This window comes from Ascaphus truei, chromosome 7 (genome assembly GCF_040206685.1).
Source record: "Ascaphus truei isolate aAscTru1 chromosome 7, aAscTru1.hap1, whole genome shotgun sequence".
NCBI lineage: Eukaryota > Metazoa > Chordata > Amphibia > Anura > Ascaphidae > Ascaphus > Ascaphus truei.
In genome coordinates this window covers 68,993,781-69,013,031 of record NC_134489.1, presented here as the reverse complement: position 1 = coordinate 69,013,031, position 19,251 = coordinate 68,993,781, and the positions used below count along the sequence as shown (strand labels likewise).

Sequence of the window (19,251 nt, the reverse complement as noted above, 5' to 3'; positions counted from 1 at the left end):
ATACACGCATCTGCTAATGCCTGGTGTGTCAAAAATCAGCACGGTTTCTGCCTTCACGAGCTAGTATCGAGCTAATGCGGGATTTATCCCTGGAAGACAAGCTGCGGACAATACCAGACGCATTATTGAGTTGGTGTCATTAGCTACCAAAAATAAAATACCATCGATGGTCCTGAGCCTTGACGCCGAAAAGGCGTTTGACCGAATCGATTGGAAATACATGTCAAAAACATTGCAGGCATTTAGAGTGATATCATAAATTTTATTGATTATCTTTACACTGTGATTTTTTGCACTGGTAGTTTCTACGTGTCTCTTATTTTATCGATGCTGTGAGCCATCAATTTCCATCAGCTGCATTTTTTCACTTTTCTATTTAACCCTATACTTAGTACTACTCTGATTGGTTCAAGTACCATGTGACAGGCTTTCAATGACAGATGAATGAAGGAACAAAGGGCACTGCGGATTTGAACAAAATAAACTCATTTATTGAGCCAACACGACGTTTCGACCTAAGTGGTCTTTTTCAAGTGACAATGGCATCATGCCATTGTCACTTGAAAAAGACCACTTAGGTCGAAACGTCGTGTTGGCTCAATAAATGAGTTTATTTTGTTCAAATCCGCAGTGCCCTTTGTTCCTTCATTCATCTGTCTTGGACTGATTGCAGGCTTTCGTGCAAACACTGGAGCACCGGTAATTGTATGTTTTTTTCTATTTTTGAGGTGTGCAGCATCACTTTATTTGTTCTAGGCTTTCAATGACGTCATATCCGTTCTTCCCCAAGCCTCTGTCACATGGTCTACTAGAGCCAATCAGAGTTGGGATGGAGTTCCCACGCTCTGATTGGCTACAGTACCATGTGAGGGTGGCCATGTTTCTTTTCATGACGTCATCTTAAAGGCAATTGAAGCAAAGCCATTCTGATTGGCTGTGCTTTTTTTGCCTTTAAGTGACGTCATCATTTTTTTTTACATCGGCCAAAACACATGGTTTTCACGGCCCAATCAGGGCCGTGGGAACCATATGACGAAAATGTGACGTCATAGGCCTTTTAAAGCCTATGTCGTCTCATTTTGAAGCCAGACGCCGAGGAGGAAGGACCTCCGGAGAAGAAAGAAGACCAGGGCGTGGCCGCAGACGGGGAGAAGACCCCGGAAGAAGGTAGAAGAATACAGATGAAGATGGATTACAACTAGAAGACCCCTGGATTGTCGTGTTTTATTATTTTAATGTTTATTATTTTCTGGTTTATTATTTTATGGGTTCCTGATCGTGGATTGGTTCGTGAGTAAGCTGATCAACGGGAGTCGGTGAGTGGGTCAAGTAATGGTAAGTTAAATAAAGAAATGTATTTAATGTAACTGTGTTTTTTGATTTTTCATGTGTTATTTTTTTTATGCATATCATTTCTTGCCACTGTATGTATGTATGTATATATGTCTAGAGAGATAAATACATACAGGGTAAGAAATGATAGTGTTGTTAAAGCTTGACTTTCTGTATTGTAATGATTGTAGCTATGCTGCTATGCATAGATGTGTGTTAAATGTATTTTATTATTAGAGAGATGTAATTTTTGGGCTTCTATGCTGTACTCTAGGTTATGGAGAGGCTTGCTTGAGTATATTTTAATTTTTGGTGTCCTTTTTTGTAGGTTTTGAACTTGTTATCTGTAACGATAGCTATAGTTAATTGTGTAATTGGTATGGATGGTATTTTAATTGTTTAGGGATGTAATTGATGTGTGTTAATTCATTGATGGTAACTTTATTGGATTCAATAATATAGTTCTTGTGATGTCAGGCTATTTTAGTTGGATTATTGTATTGTTAACATTGATTTGCAGCGTGTACATGTAGCTTACATGTTATGCTACATGTATACACTGTAAATGCAATGTTTTAAGTGGCAATTGAGGCTTTAGATTGAATGATTACATGAGATTTGTTTAGGAAATTGGTTTTTAATTCATTGAGGATGTTATGCATAAGTGGTGTTGCCATTGCAGGATGGCTTCACCCCTTTATTACCTTTGAAGTTAGTACCCGATAAGGTGATTAAGGGGTTCATTGGTATGTGAATGGCATTGATATGTATTGGCTATTTATTATTTTGGCAACGGACCACAAGGATGATGCTGGCGACGGAGCCTTCTTATTGATGAGGTTAGTAGAATTTTCTTTATTTTACAACGGTATTTAATGTTTTTAATAATGGCCAAATAATGTATTATCCCTATGTGGATAATAGTTATTTGGCACATTATTGTTGTTGTTATTATGTGTTGGGGGGAGGGGGTATTGGCCCCAAGGGTATGTGGTAGGACTCCCTTGTGGGTAGCGGGTGAGGGAGGTTAGGCCTCAGGGGCTGGGGGGGGGTTAGTGGGGGAGGGTATGTGGGTGATGGTGGGTTAACCCCTTAATGACTGTAGCGGTAATAACCGCTATGGTGATGAAAGGGTTATTGGACATTACATTGGATGTTTTAATTCTTGTGTCTGTTTTGCAGAAGCGGATGGGGCATGGGCAGGATGAAGATGAGGATGGCCTTCATCGTGGCAGCCGCACATGGGTGAGTGCTATATGTATTTAATGTCTTTATTGTTCTGTATGTGTTTTAAATGGACAACTGCACTATTATTCATTTGTGGAAATTGTCATTGTGCCCATTACTGTATTGTATGTTGTGTATTGCTGCTATGTTTATTGGGGGTATTTGTCCCCAATAAACATGCTATTATGCGTTAACCCCTTCATTGCCTTAGCGGCTATCCGCTATGGTAATAAAGCAGCATTAATGTATTTTAATAATATTGTGCGGGAGCAGGGGGCCCCCTGAGCTGAACCGCATTGATTTGTGGCTCAGAGACCCCCTGCTTCCCGAGTTACAGGCCCCGGTTTGGGGCATCGGTAACAGTGTGGACGCCATGTTTATTGCGGCCACGTAGCTTATGGGACGCTATAAACATGGCGGCGACACTGCCCATCCGATCACACATACCGGGGCCTGTAACTCGGGAAGCAGGGGGTCCCTGGTCCACAAAGTGATGCGGTTCAGCTCGGGGGACCCCCTGCTCACTGTACAGTATTATTAAATAAATATTAATGCTGCTTCGCTACCATAGAAGATACCCTGTAAGGTAAGGAACGAGTCTTTATTGATGTGTGTGTTTTACTCATAGTGTAGATGTGCAGAGGGTCTCCGGAGCTGAAGCCCTTTGGTTTTAGGTCTGGGGACCCCCTGCTCCCCGAGATACAGGCCCCTTTAGGGGGTGCCGGTATCCCTCTGCTTTGTTTACATGCCGCGGTCACGTGATCGGGAGCTTAAATGCAGAGGGATACCGGCACCTCATAAAGGGGGCTGTATCTCGGGAAGCAGGGGGTCCCTCGACCTGAAACCAATGCGGTTCAGCTCCGGAGACCCCCTGCACATGTAGACTATGAATAAAAATGGTTTTAAAAATAATTTTTAATGTGCTGATGTTTGCGCCGAGAGAGCAGCGGATCTCTCTCTGCTGCAAACACAACTCGGCAGGGGACGGCTTCTCGGCAGCTTCTCGCCAAGAAGCCATCCCGCCACCGGTTACACACCATTTCATCAAATGGTGGTGGCGCATTCATTCACCAGGGATTCGCCCCTTACAGCATACAGCCAGTTTAACACGCCAAAAACATGGCGAATTGCTAAACTGGCGAATGCTTTTTTCCGCTGATTACTGCATGCACCCCAGAGTCCCGAAATACTCAAATCCAGCCAAATTATAGCCCATTCACTCATTATGGAACTCAGTTGCAAATCGACACTTCCTTACAACACGGAATACACTTATGACTCCACTATATGATAACCCAGAATTTGGTCCTGGAATAGGTCGTAATAGGTTTATAGACTGGAAAATGGCAGGTATCACAAGATTAAAAGATGTAGGTTCAGAAGGATTTCCCAGAACATTTGAATATTTCCACAAAGAAAAGGCTATCCCAAACAATCAGTTCCTCCAATCCCTTCAATTGAAAGCCTTTTATAACAAAATCCGACCCCCCGAATGGCTAACTAGATTTGAGTCACTTTGTCTAGCAGATATTAACACACCTGGACTGATATCTAAATTGTATGGAAACTTTGTTAGCCCTCCTCCACAAATGAATCAAAAACTGAAATATATGCTACAATGGGAGGATGACCTGGGGGAGGTATTAGACATGGAAAACTGGAATGATATTTTTCAAAAAGTTGCCACATCATCAATGTGTATCACAATCAGAGAAAATGCCTATAAAATTATGATGAGGTGGTACTTATCCTCCATGAGACTAGCTAAATTCATCCCAGAGTACCCAACTTCATGTCCGAAAGGATGTGGAGTACAAGGCACATTTATACATATGTGGTGGGGGTGCCCATTCATAGCAGCTTATTGGCTGGAAATCAAAATGTGGTCACAAAGGTTTTTCGGTTTGGACCTACCAATGGATCCCTGGTTATTTATTTTAAACAAACCATATAACCCCCTCACGAGACATGAAAATAAATTACTGTGCCACATATCTTCAGCCGCAAGACGCGAATTAGCGGCAGTATGGAAACAAACAATTATTCCCTCAACTTCCAAAGTTAAAAATAAAGTCTGGCAGATTTGCTACATGGAAAAACTGGTTAGTCTTAATAACGACACCTAAACAGATTTTCAGAAGGTGTGGTTACCTTGGATTCTGAGTTAAAATCAACCAGAAATTAATACCCACTTAATTTTGTTGTAATAAAAAATAAAAATAAAAAAAAATGATATTTTTATTAACTGTGTGATAGAATATTTTAAGAAATCTTGTTAGGTAAAATTGTAAATGAATGTGAACTTTCTCCCATCTCTATTTTCTATACCCTTCTCTCCCCCCCATTTTTTATTTTCTTCATTCCCCCCCTCTCCCTAAATTTTTTTAATAAAAATGAAGTTTAAAAAAAAAAAATTATGATATCAAAATAGAACAAAAAGTCACATAAAAGTGCCACACAGCATATAGTTTATCAGTATATAGAGAATAATGAAAACATGGAATAGATACAAGTTTACCAGATGTCCCTCTTGGGTGGAAAAACTTGCCACTGGAATATAGTTTTTCTGTAACAGTCCACACTTTGAAAAATGAGGCAGTGCCGATGGGGAATGCACCCGCTCTCGGCTTAATGGTGAATGAACAGCTCACGTCTTGGAATAAGGTAAGGTGAAAGCCCGGTCCGTCTCCACCTCCGTCTTGTCACTGTTAGTAGTTTACCGCTTTCGGTCCCGTTCTGATCGAACGCCGGTTAAGAAATGCACCCGCTCCGGGTCTGCAGCTTTCGATGACCATGGTGTTATCACGTGATCACCGAAAGCTGCATTTCTGGGGTGCAGTGTAACTTTTAGACCATTATCTATTACTTTTTTTTTGGTGGGGTTTTAAATATTTTTATAAAGGCGACTGTAAGAGACGTTTGCAGAGGTACGCAATGAAGACCGTTTAAAGTGAAACTAAAATTAGGCTTTATTGCGCCTGTCTCTTTAACACAGCAAAGCATTCAAAATAAGCCAAAGAAAAACTTACTCCGCTTTGGAGAATATCTACACATGTAGTCCAGCCCTCTCTAACTGGGTGGTTAGCTAAGCTAATTACCAGCCCAAATATATATTTAGATATATACAGATATATAACAGTCCCATAAGAAAGTCTTACCTGTATCTTGTAGCTGTAGGGGAAGGCCTCTCTGCTCTCCTGGGTCCGCACCCTTGTGTGCTATAGTAATATCAGGATCCAGGTTTAGAAATCTTGTCCCCCCCCCTTTGTCTTGCTGTCAGCCTGCAGTCTATTTGCAGCTCAAGACATTTGTTTGATCCCCAGGTCAGCCCAGTTGTGGACTAGGGAACTCTCTGGCCTGTCCTTCCTTGGTAAGCTCGAATTGTGAGCTCAGGAATCCCTTCCTGTGTCTCACATGACACTATTTCACAGAGCTCTAATTAGGAAGGTGAAGTTGGTTGATTGCTGGTGTGCAATTAACTAGCACACTGCTGGATTAGAGGCAATTTTCTTAACAGGGATGTCCCTGTTACAGCGACCACACTAAGTGCCATGAAAATGTGTTGCTTTTATAAATTGGCCCTGTACAGTTTTACAAAGTTGCAACTGAATACCGGGCTTGAGATGCAGTACTTTAAGGACTGCTGTGGAACATACTGGAAGACTTCTGCATTTATATGGAAATAGGTGAGCCCTAAAATTGTAGTAAGAATCGATTGTTAGAATGTTCCCACTCCATTTGCTTGCTAATACTGTACCATAACCGGGACACATTACAGACCGCATATAAGAAATGTTGATTACTTTTTATATTCATATGTTATAAGACGTTCTTAAGGTTGCAGCCCCCAAAATCTACCAGGAAAAAACAAGTACCAAATATCAGTAAATATATAGTGGATTGTTAAGGGCACATATATAATCAAGAAAGAAAAGTTGTAGTGATTAGGCATAAGTGATATAGGGTTTTGGAGAAAATACATCTTCATTTCTTTGAAATGAATACTTCTCCAAAATAAAAATACTGAATCATAGAATTTGACTGCAGAAAATAATCCCTCGGCACACCTAGTCTGTCCATTGTCCTCGCTATTGTAAAACCTCAGACCCCATTTGATCCTTGGCTTGCTTTCATATTTAGGATAGTCTTATGTCTATCCCACTCATTTCTTAATTCCCTTTCTGTATTAGACTCTACCATTGCTGTTGGGAGGCTATTCCATAAAGCCACTAACTTTCCTGTGGAGACGTATTTCCTGTAAGGGTCCCAGTCCTGGGTTTTGCAGAAACTTGCCCATGCGTGACCATGGTGACCATCTTGGCTCCTGGCAAACTTCTTCCTGACCTTGTAATTGGCTGCATCTGTTCCAGCACTTTAAATAGTAGTAAGTTACCCGCAGCCCCTGCCCAAGCATTGTATTTTGTCCCATGTGTTCCTGCACCCTGTGAGTATTTGTTCCTGTATACCAGCCCTGTTCCTGTGCATTCCCTGTTGCTGACCCCAGCCTGTGACCCCGACCACCGCTCCTGTGCTGCCTGCCTTGACCACAGCCTGTTATCATGACCTTGCATCTTTGTCACTTGCCTTGACTTCTGTCTGCATCCTGACTATAAATTACTCTAAAAGGACTCCTCTGTCCCCTGGATCTGGTCAATGATCATATACCCATACCTCAGCTCTGCAGGCGCGCTTCCTAAAGAAGTTGAGTACCGTTATACTTCCTATTGCCATGATTATATCGAAGAACGCGTGCGGCATCACGTGTAGTAGCACTGCGCCAAAACAAGTAGAATAAATCCAATTAAAGTGCTCATACCAATGGCGACGGTTGTGGTGCTCCATACTGCAAAGCGGACGGCTGGGGAAGAGACTTCCAAATTAGTTTCTCTCTGGCGACGGCCGTGTCACATGAGCGGTTCAGCCAAAGAGGGTGTACCGCTCACAGCCACGCATCTGACACAACTCCCTGTGTGCTCAGCTTCTCTCCTCTCCGATCTCCTGCATGATCAGATGCCGCTCGGCGGCAGCATGACGGTGATGTCACCGGAATGCGCTGCCGCTCAGCGGCATCTGGTATAATCAAGCTCTTGCATTTGCCCAGATCCCCTCACACCCAGCAGCTTCAGAGTATGACCTCTTGTTCTAGCACTTCCCTTTCTCTGAAGTAAGTTTCTCGTTTATGTACCTTGTTGAAACTCTTGGATTGTTTCATACTGAAGTATGTGATTGGAAAAAAATGCTAACTTGCAATAATAATATTAAATACAATTATTAATACTAAGATAAATAAACCAGATCTAAAAGAGTTTAAATGAAGCTTGCACATATTGAAGCAGCATTATAGGTTTAGCTCCGGGGACCTCTTGCTTCCCGAGATACTTACCTCTGTAGGGGGTGCCGGTATCTCTGTGGAGTTCAAAGGTCCCATTCATGCAGGCCAATAGGAAGCCGCACCAGGTGATGTCACAGCTTCCTATTGGTCGGCTTGACGTGGGACATGTAAACGTTGCCATTTCGTTAGGCACGCAGTTCACTGGTTACATAGATAGCGGCACCCCCTACGGAGGTAAGTATCTCTGGAAGCAGGGGGACCCAGAGCTGAAATTAAAACTGTTCAGCCCCGGAGACCCCTTGCTTCAATCCTGTAATAAAAACCAACAAAAAATGAAACCTGTAGTGCTGCTTTGTTGGTAATAACAAAAAGCACAAACTATTCCAAAGTTGTATAAACCTCATTATAATATTGGTGTCTGGTAACTTCTCTAAACGCTGTCTTTAAAAAAATTAAAATAATGTGAACATGACAAATAGAGATGTTTAAAATGCCTCTGTTATCACCATTTAAATGAAGAGGTGTGCAATTTATTTCCCCTGTGCCCCCCTGCCGGCTGTCCCCCTCTCTGCGTGCCCCCCCCCTCTTACCTTGGTTCTGGCGTTCTGGGCATCATGATGTCACGTTGCCATGGCGACGCGTCGCCAGAAGCCGTCTGAGCCAAGGTAAGTGCAGTTTACAGAGGCCTGCTTCCCCAGCATTTAATTTAAGTGCCTTCGGGAAGCACGCAGGGCCTCTGTAAACCCTGTGCCCCCTCGCTGACAATCTTGTGTGCCCCCCCCAGTTTGCGCACCCCTGCAGTAAACGATACCTATATATCATGGTATGTTTGGCTAATGAAATATCAACCCAATGAGTGGTAATGAAATATCAACCAATCGCCACGCGACGCACTGACTTCAACATCATGGCGCAGTGACGTTGACGCTGCTTCGCGCTGATTGGATGTTTTCAGCCGACAGAGCGCTGAAAAACAGCTTGGCTGTCGGCTGAAAAATCCAACGCCTCAGCACGCCTGCGGACGCTCTAAAGTCATCCTCATTCTGGATGCAGGGGCTCAGCGCGGAGAGTCCGCACGGCTCAGCACGGCTTGTCCTTCTATGGACGCAGCCTAACACAGGTTCTTAAGACCAGGGGTGCTCATCTCCTGTCTTCATGATCCTAACAGGTCAGGTTTTAAAGATATCCCGGCTACAGCACAGGTGACTCACTTGTGCTGAGGCTGGGATATCTTCAAAACCTAACCTATTAGGGGGTCTTGAAGACTGGAGTTGAGCACCCCTGCTTTAGACAGAGTAAAACATGATCCCACACTGCTCCCCGGAGTCACTTTGTGCTCCATCACTCGCTAAAAATAAATATATGTAACGGGTATTCCCCCACCCAATCGCAGATATTGTATAGGTGCGAAGAACATACAGAGTTACTCAGTGTGTGGTGCGTTACCTGTTGGCTCACAGGAGGGCTGAGCTTCAGCCACGGGGAACCTGGGGCATTTACAATACTTTGGACAACCACCTACTCGGTACAGCGCCTCCACCTGCGATGGCTCCCACCAGAGGGGGAGTGGTTCCTCGCAGGACAATCAATGATCACATACACCATGGGATATAATAACTAGTAACTTTACTGACAGGCAAGATAATACATCATATCATAATAACCGGTGTCCCTCTCTAGAGGAGACACGTACTGCATCACGCAGGACACTTCCCCGACACTAGGTCTCCCACCCAGTGTCCATGTACCCCACCCACTGTCCCGAACTCATGCCGAGATCGTGGGTGACTGCGCGGTCACTATTTATACTAAGGGCCCGTTGGTGCACTTGTGTATTATATAGTACCTGCCGAGCACTCCCGTGTTCGGATCTCCAACGGGCTTCACAAAGGATCAGTCGTGTGATGGTTCCGTCTGATCCTACACCGGACTCCTTGCATGCGGACTGCCAGGGGCGGTCCCAACCTGGAAACAGTCTCTGAGGACCCCAACTTGGATCCGGACCGCAGCGTCCGCAGCGTCCGCTGTGTCCCTATCTAATCTACCCTATTGTGACAGGATCCCTAACATAGGACCTGTCCCGACAGCACTAAATGACACGCACTATACTATAGGCCGTCCCTACAGTACAGCAACCTGTGAGGGCTTTGGGGAAAACTCCTAGGGGTCTACAGGGGTTAATAACCTGCCCCCCTCCCCTGACTCTTCCCAGCCCTGACTCTAACTAAACTAATCCCAGCGCCTGCAGCAACAAGCTGTGACCCACTGGAGGTGTGCAGCCAACGTGCTACACAAAGGTGCCTGCCTGTCAGACCTCAGAGCACTGACAGCCGTGACTCTGACAAGGCAGCACTACACTTAGGGCAGCGTCCCTATCTTGGGCCTCCCTTAGCACTTACCCACTAACCTAGTGGTGAGTTGGGGCCTACCTGGGGTGTGGGTACCTATCTGGGTGCAGGAGCTGCACTCTCTCCCCGCACCCTTCCTTCCCTCACAGTTCCCCTGCTCCAACTGACTAGCGTGGGCTCAGCGCGCGAATTGTATCCACTTGCCTGCCTCGGGATCCTAAGCCCTATTGGCTCCCTGGCATCACGTGGGCGCGCAGAGGCTCCTGGGATCTGTAGTCCCTTCTGAGAGCCTCTCCTAATAGGTTAGGGCTTCGCAGGCTTCTTGGGCGCTGTATTGCGCATGCGCGATCTCCCTGAAGCTCTCCTGGCGCCTGGCTATCTCTGCGCATGCGCGAGCTGTTGCGCAATGGCGGCGCCCTGTACCCCGAGCCGCCGGGGCCTTGGCAACGTGATCGCGGCCCTAACAATGGGCCGCTCGCATCCCCGGCAACCGGCCGCATCAGGGAACAGCGCGCGACTCCCTGCTCCGGCCCTACACTCGCGCGACCACTGCGCATGCGCGAGCTAACGCGCAATGGCGGTGCCCTAACCGCCCGGCTCCGAGAGTTCCGGGATTCCCGTGACGCACGTGCGGCCCTAGCAACCGGCCGCACACGTCCCAAGCAACCACCGAGCCGGGACCTGACCGCCCTCACCCCTGCAATCGCCGGACAGAGCCGCCATTGGACGCGGCGGCCCCCACGACAGGCAGCCAGGTGAGGGGGCACTGACAGACTGGGGGGACTTGGCTACATCCTCCCCCTGGTGAAAAATCCAACGACCTCGCTTGGAGAACGTCATACCCTGACATAAGTTTACACAATAAAAAATTGCATGTCATAATTGGTACTCTTAGAAGGTCGACTTTACACATCAGGTTACATGGTACATCACATCCAGTAACCGAGGCCAGCTGAGACCATTTGTGGGGTGCCCCTGACTGATCATGTGCAGGTACCTCACTTTTGCGTCCGTGAGCCTCCCCGGGGTGAATCTCTCGGAGAGCACATTCTGGGATAATAGTCACTGGTTCCTCGCTACTTCCTCCCCCTGATGGAAGGAATAGCACAGTGTCCTTTAACCAGGCCTTTACCCGGCCCTCCGCGGCATGGATGCAGTAGGCCAGGAGGCCAGGACCTTTCCCGCGGTCCACTACGTAGTGAGTGAAGCGCTCCTTTTTGGGCTTAAAGGAGGCAGCTCTACCTGAATCCTTCGCTACACAGTCCTTGTCCCTACATACCGGCGAGGCTTCCACTGGGAAGCGAGAAATGGACAATGTCTCTTTCCTCAAAGTCTCTGTTTCACCTGGCAGGGGGTAAGGGGTAGACACCTTACCATGGCGGTGATTCACGGTGGCCAACAGGTCCTCGGGGACGCTGTCAGTTCCCACCTCGGCTGTATCGGGACCTGTCCACAACACTTCTGGGACAGTCCACTCACTGGCTTGAATCTCGGGAGCGTTGGATCCCAGTCCTGGGACCATTTGGGTTGGAGCGCACGGGCTCACACTCGGTTCACTGGTGCTGACACCTGGATGTCCAGCTACATTCTTCCGCTCCGCATGAACGGTAGTTGGAGTATTTTTCACGGTCACCTCCACCAGACAGCTACCTTCCAGGGAGGACACCTCCACCAGGATGCGATGCAGAGGAGAGCCCGTCGCCCTGGTGACCAGACTTAAGGAACCATCGTGCTCCGCGGTCACTTGGAGGCTCACCCCCAACACCCCTGGGGCAGTCAACTCGCCCTTGTCTTCATTCGGTACGGGTCCCCATTCTAGGACCGATGGTACCACAGGAACAAGCTGGATAGGCCCTTGTAGGGCCCACGGGCCCACAGCATGGTCCGCAACATCTGGATACACTTCCTCTAGGGCACACGGGCCCACATCAGGCTCTGTATCCGCCGAGTTAGTTGATTCGATGACTTCACTAGAGTGGTCCGCCGGCAGGCGCCTCACCACGAGTGGCTTGTCGCTGGAATCACTAAAGGAAGATAGGGGCATAGACACCTTACCCTGTGATTCCTCCGTCTCCTCTGTATCACTGCTGGGGTGGTTTGCCGGTAGGCACATCGCCACCGAGGGGACTTCAACCTCGTCCTCTGGGGATATCACGCTCGTATACTCCGCCGGTGAGTCACCGGAGTCTTCTGCGATACAACCAGTGTTTGGGGGTACGAAGCTGTCGTGCTCCGGTACCATCACTGCGGTCGCGCTCTTCTCAGCCGATGGTTCTTTCTGTTCCGTAGCTTTCGGGGCCTCAGTTCTTCCCGCTTGGTTGCAACAGGGAACTAGGGAAGCCTTGTCTTTCAACTCCTCCACCTCGGTGGTTGAGGTAGAGCCGTTAACTTCATCTCTGGGTTCGGCCACATGGTTCTGGATACACGGGTCCACTGAGGCCTCTGGAATTAGGACAGACTGAATAGCAGTGTCACTCACTTTTGCAGAGGGGTCAAGCTCCCTCGCTTCTGCTGGTTCGACAAGCTGGGGCACCATAGGCTTCAATAACCGCACACTGCAGCATTCACAGTGGGACCCCCATGTCAATGTCTCTCTAGAACAGCCGCACGTGGGGCTAAAGCACTGTACACTGGCGACACACTTTATTCGAGCTTGGCTAGTCCCACGAATTCGGGTATACCCGGGTGTATTGAGGTTTGTGACTGTTTTCTGCCCGAGTACATTGAGTTATTTTCCAAGCAGGGATTGAAGCATTTTATTCCCGCTGGCTGCAATACTGCACAGTATATATATATAAACTGCATTACAATTCATGAATTTATGCCATCTGGTAGACACGCGAAGCATTGCAGCCTATTAAATCCTAATCATTATCATTTAACAGATCAGCCGCCCATCAGCCAGGCATGAACCCAGGCTGGGAAGGCAAATGCAACGGGGCTTGTCAGAGGTTAGGAGTGGCGCATTCCAGGTATCTGCCAGGTACATACCGGGTATTTGCTCGAATAAAGTGTGTCGGTGCAGTATGCCCATTTCTCCATTCACCTCGATGGTCCTGAAGTCCAGGGGTAACTGAGCCACGTCAGCTCCCTGCGCGTGGGCTTCTTGCAGGCAGGAGCACATGAAGACAAGAGAATCTACTCCGGACGTGCGCCAGGCCACATACATATTGGGGTGTATGTCCCGACAGTCTAGCTCGTCTTCCTCATACATCATCTCATCCTCAGAGGAAGGATAATCCGGTTCCACATCAGTGTCTTCCTCTTCTACCTCTGATGGTTCTGTAGACTGCGGCAACTCGGGGCGAAGGAATTGTACCCCGCAGTCACTACACCGGGGTCCCCAGGTCCATTCACAACCGGGGAAATCACAGTCGGGACACGGGCATTTAAGACAAGGCTTCCCTTCCACTTCTATCGATACAACCCCGGCTGGTAAAGCAAGGGGATGCAATTTAGCACCAACAGGCAGATCCCAGTCATTTTGTAAGCAGGGACACACCAGAACGATTATGTTACTTCCTTTTAGTCGCCACTCGCCATACCACGGAGGGTGTGGCATACTGCATCCGTTACTTCCCGTAGGGTGAACAAATGTGGCTGATTGCTGTTCAAAGCACCTTTTCTCTATGGTGGATTCTAGAAGAGGGGCGCTTTGTATCAAAGAGTGAGTCGGGCTCGGCACTGCATGACTCATTTGGCAGTGGCGGGGCTCTGGCTTTCCCGCCAGTCCCTGACGGTTTTCTGCAAAGTCATTTCCCAAGTTAGCAGATAGCTGGGCAATATTTGGCGGTGGACTGCAGTGGGTGGGTGTACCCAAATTAGACTCGCAACAACCCTCAGGGGGAGGAGGCGATGTATACATAGTCACCTCTTCCAGACTCGTGCGGGAGCTGGGGGGTTCGGATTTGATGGGCCATTCCGGGTACACCACAGGACAGTCTGCACCGGCCGAGCCTTCTAACCACAAGCTGGACGGACCCTGGCCTTCATTTATAGCTTGCCCGAAACTCACTAACACGGAGCAATACTTCCTGTCCTCCAAGTGTTGATCTACTACAGCTATGGGGGCAGCCCCCCGGAGATGAGGGTTTTGCCTCAAGGCAATTCGTATATCCGGTGACGGAACATCTACAGGGACGCGGCACACCGCCAGCGTGTGGGCCGGTGGCACTCCCAACTTCATGGCCCAGTCACGGACCTCGTGTCCGGACTTTACAACCATGGTGGACAAAAATAGGAATTGGACAATTTGGAAAAATTGAAACAGGGCACCCCAGGTCTATCTCAGCAGCGCCTCCAAATGTAACGGGTATTCCCCCACCCAATCGCAGATATTGTATAGGTGCGAAGAACATACAGCGTTACTCAGTGTGTGGTGCATTACCTGTTGGCTCACAGGAGGGCTGAGCTTCCGCCACGGGGAACCTGGGGCATTTACAATACTATGGACAACCACCTACTCGGTACAGCGCCTCCACCTGCGATGGCTTCCACCAGAGGGGGAGTGGTTCCTCGCAGGACAATCAATGATCACATACACCATGGGATATAATAACTAGTAACTTTACTGACAGGCAAGATAATACATCATATCATAATAACCGGTGTCCCTCTCTAGAGGAGACACGTACTGCGTCACGCAGGACACTTCACCGACACTAGGTCTCCCACCCAGTGTCCATGTACCCCACCCAATGTCCCGCACTCTTGCCGAGATCTTGGGTGACTGCGCAGTCACTAGTTATACTAAGGGCCCGTTGGTGCACTTGTGTATTAGATAGTACCTGGATCTCCAACGGGCTTCACAAAGGATCAGTCGTGTGATGGTTCCGTCTGATCCTACACCGGACTCCTTGCACGCGGACCGCCAGGGGCGGTCCCAACCTGGAAACAGTCTCTGAGGACCGCAACTTGGATCCGGACCTCTTTGCAGGAACCGCAGCGTCCGCTGTGTCCCTATCTAATCTACCCTATTGTGACAGGATCCCTAACATAGGACCTGTCCCTACAGCACTAAATGACACGCACTACACTATAGGCCATCCCTACAGTACAGCAACCTGTGAGGGCTTTGGGGAAAACTCCTAGGGGTCTACAGGGGTTAATAACCTGCCCCCCTCCCCTGACTCTTCCCAGCCCTGACTCTAACTAAACTAATCCCAGCGCCTGCAGCAACAAGCTGTGACCCACTGGAGGTGTGCAGCCAACGTGCTACACAAAGGTGCCTGCCTGTCAGACCTCACAGCACTGACAGCCGTGACTCTGACAAGGCAGCACTACACTAAGGGCAGCGTCCCTATCTTGGGCCTCCCTTAGCACTTACCCACTAACCTAGTGGTGAGTTGGGGCCTACCTGGGGTGTGGGTAACTATCTGGGTGCAGGAGCTGCACTCTCTCCCCGCACCCTTCCTTCCCTCACAGTTCCCCTGCTCCAACTGACTAGCGTGGGCTCAGCGCGCGAATTGTATCCACTTGCCTGCCTGGGGATCCTAAGCCCTATTGGCTCCCTGGCATCACGTGGGTGCGCAGAGGCTCCTGGGATCTGTAGTCCCTTCTGAGAGCCTCTCCTAATAGGCTAGGGCTTCGCGGGCTTCTTGGGCACTGTACTGCACATGCGCGATCTCCCTGAAGCTCTCCTGGCGCCTGGCTATCCCTACGCATGCGCGAGCTGTTGCGCAATGGCGGCGCCCTGTACCCCGAGCCGCCGGGGCCTTGGCAACGCGATCGCGGCCCTAACAACGGGCCGCTCGCGTCCCCGGCAACCGGCCGCATCAGGGAACAGCGCGCGACTCCCCGCTCCGGCCCTACACTCGCGTGACCACTGCGCATGCGCGAGCTAACGCGCAATGGTGGCGCCCTAACCGCCCGGCTCCGAGAGTGCCGGGATTCCCGTGACGCGCGTGCGGCCCTAGCAACCGGCCGCACACGTCCCCAGCAACCCCCGAGTCGGGACCTGACCGCCCTCACCCCTGCAATCGCCGGACGGAGCCGCCATTGGACGCGGCGGCCCCCGTGACAGGCAGCCAGGTGAGAGGGTACTGACAGGCTGGGGGGACCTGGCTACATATACATACATACATACATAGGAAAAGGGTGAAACGGATGTATGTAGATTTGTTTTTAATGATTTATATTTTTCTTCTTTTGATGATATTGCTTTTTAAAACTATGTAATTAACAAAGAGTATATATTTGTATTTTCACCGACAGTCCATAAAGTCCCGTATTGTGCATTTTGTGAGACAAGGATTCTTTAGAATATAACAAAAAGCCATCAAAATTGGTCTTTAGTCTTGAAAAAAATATGACAATTTGAATATACTGTAGCTGAATATTTTCTACAGCACAGCAGGATTGCTAATTGTGATATCTATACCGCCACCTACTGGTGATATCTCTGAACTAACTTTTGCAATATGATATGCACAATAAAACACAAACAGATGCTGTCTTCATTTTGTTTTATTGAAAAGGTACATTAAAAAAAGTACAGACATTGAAACCATTAATGATAGCAGAATAAAATGTTCTAAATGGATGTGACTGAAAAGGCTTTTTATTGTGCTCCTTTGTTTTATGTGCTGAAACAACCCAACATTCAACACTACAAACTGCATACTGCTAATTCACCACATTTTGGGTAAAAAAAAATCAGTATTGCAACTTGTTTCATCAACTAAAAAGGGTGGTTATTCAACTATAAATATGTTGTGCTCTGTACATTATTGCATTAGGGAACAAAATAATGCAGCATTAATACAAACGAAAACAGGGTTAACACAAAGAAGACAAATCTTGTGCATAAATTCACAGAACGGAATTCTGAAGATGTACTATATGATAATTGGAATTTACTGGGCATACACATTGTCAATCTTGCACTTTTTTTTAGCAGTATCTAATAAGTTATGCAGTGAAGAAGCTATACAATAAGGTAGACAAAAGGAAAATATATTGACAACATTGTATCATATGGCTTTTCTAGTTTTGATCATTATCATTTAAAAAAAATGCTTCAAAGCTGAGCATGTATATTGGCTAACTTGTAGACAGAATCTAGATTCTAGAACTATACAAGACGCAACAGCATTTGGGGCTAAAACTATATACTACATAACATGGTCCCTGTCAACGTAATCACATTTAAGAATACTTAATCTTATCCACTGATTGGTGTTATCCACAATAATGTATTTTTTATTCCATATATTCCACACTTGAATATGGACATTTGGATTCCAAACATTTATGTACATCACAGGACTAGAAAGACCCCATATGCGAGTGTGCCAGGAAAACAACTTTCATGTTTATTGTTGCCAAAATAGATCGCAGACAAGGAAGGAAACAATGGTGTTACCTTATGAATAGCTCGTTTTTCACTACACGAACTGTAATTATTTAAATGATTGTGTTTACAGAGCTTTTGATAATAGCAGAAAATGGCTGTGTGCTGTGCCTTTGGGATACAAGTATAATTTACTAGGACAGAGCTTTCCATTCCTTCCTGTTCTCTTCCCCATCCACTCAAAGACTGTTGTTACCATCTCATTGAAGGGTGGGCTAATATGGTGTAAAGAGAATGGATGCTGTAGTTGCCCGAATTGAGCCATGTCCTGGTCTTAGAAGAGTTGGGGGTAAACCGTGCCCCTGAAACAGAGAATTGGGTGGACGCGCCTGCAGAGAAAGTGTAGACGATACAGCGGCAGCGAGAGGTGATGAAAAGAAGGTTGGAGCTAAAGGTTTGAGCAGGTCTTTTTGGAATGCAAGTTTTGCCTGAAAGAAAAAAGAAAAATACAATTTGGAAGGTGTTAGTTCTATTTAGTTCGCAGGGGGTGATATATTGATGCATCTGTGCAAATTTTGTTTACTTTTAAGCCATAAAGACAGAAATATTAAGCATGTGACCTCTAATCTAAATAATAAAGAACACAGTCAAAAGCCAAATGATGAGCCAGTAACTTTGTGAACTACAACATTTAGTTACAAAATGTTAGAATAGAAGGATTTATTACTGGCTAAAAAGCATGTTAAAGATATTGTATAATAAATGCATTTCATGCTGTTCTTTATACAGTATATACAAATTCTTCACACCTATTCTTCTGCCTATCTAACGGCATGTTGTTATCACAAGTACAGGCATACCCCCGCATTAACGTACACAATGGGACCGGAGAATGTATGTAAAGCGAAAATGTACTTAAAGTGAAGCACTACCTTTTTTCCACATATCGATGCATGTACTGTACTGCAATCGTCATATACGTGCATAACTGATGTAAATAATGCATTTGTAACAGGCTCTATAGTCTCCCTGCTTGTGCTCAGCTTCGGTACAGGTAGGGAAGAGGTATTGCTGTTCAGGACGTGCTGACAGGCGCATGCGTGAGCTGCCGTTTGCCTATTGGGTGATATGTCCTTACTCGCGAGTGTACTTAAAGGGAGTGTCCTTAAAACAGGGTATGCCTGTACTGTACACCTCACCATCAATATCAAAAATTAAGTTTACCTTCCATACTAAACAAAGGAGTTCACGTCTTACTGTGCAATCACATTCAAAGAAAATAAATTAAACATTGATGTTTTTCTAGATGAGAAGTCAGGTTTGCAGAACAAAGTCTCATTTATTCATACTAAAATAATGTCCAACCAAATCATAAAACCTTAAACTGCAGTTTGTCATTACATAGGTTTACTAAGGGGTTTTCTCCATAGAAAGCAGATGCTGGGTCAGTTGTGATAAGAAAGGAAGAGTACATTTTCTGAAATTAAACATTTTTAATTTTTAATCAAAATGTAGTGCCTACACCCCTGTACTTTGTCAGTAGTTGGTTTATTCTACCCCAATGTTCTTTTGACTGCAGTCTTTCTGTAAAGCTCTCCAAGATCAATCTTCGTGAGCAAACAGGCCTGTATTTCAGGGAAGCAAATAGCTAAGCAAGTTGCCTTAGTGATAATTAGAGATAAGTCAATTAAATGTTAGAGAAATCTTCAAATTCTGGCCTG

At 46.7% G+C, this 19,251-nt stretch overlaps 1 protein-coding gene across 5 annotated transcripts in view; it reads right to left on the bottom strand.

The window, feature by feature from the left end:
• Nucleotides 1–16,689: 16,689 nt before the first annotated feature.
• Nucleotides 16,690–19,251, bottom strand: part of ZNF385B (zinc finger protein 385B) — a 445,753-nt gene continuing 443,191 nt past the window's right edge. For all 5 annotated transcript variants that reach the window (XM_075608925.1, XM_075608923.1, XM_075608926.1 and 2 more), the window contains one exon: nt 16,690–18,018. In XM_075608925.1, coding sequence (XP_075465040.1) covers nt 17,806–18,018 — 213 coding nt within the window. In that variant the 3' untranslated portion in view covers nt 16,690–17,805. The remainder of the gene's footprint in view (nt 18,019–19,251) is intronic.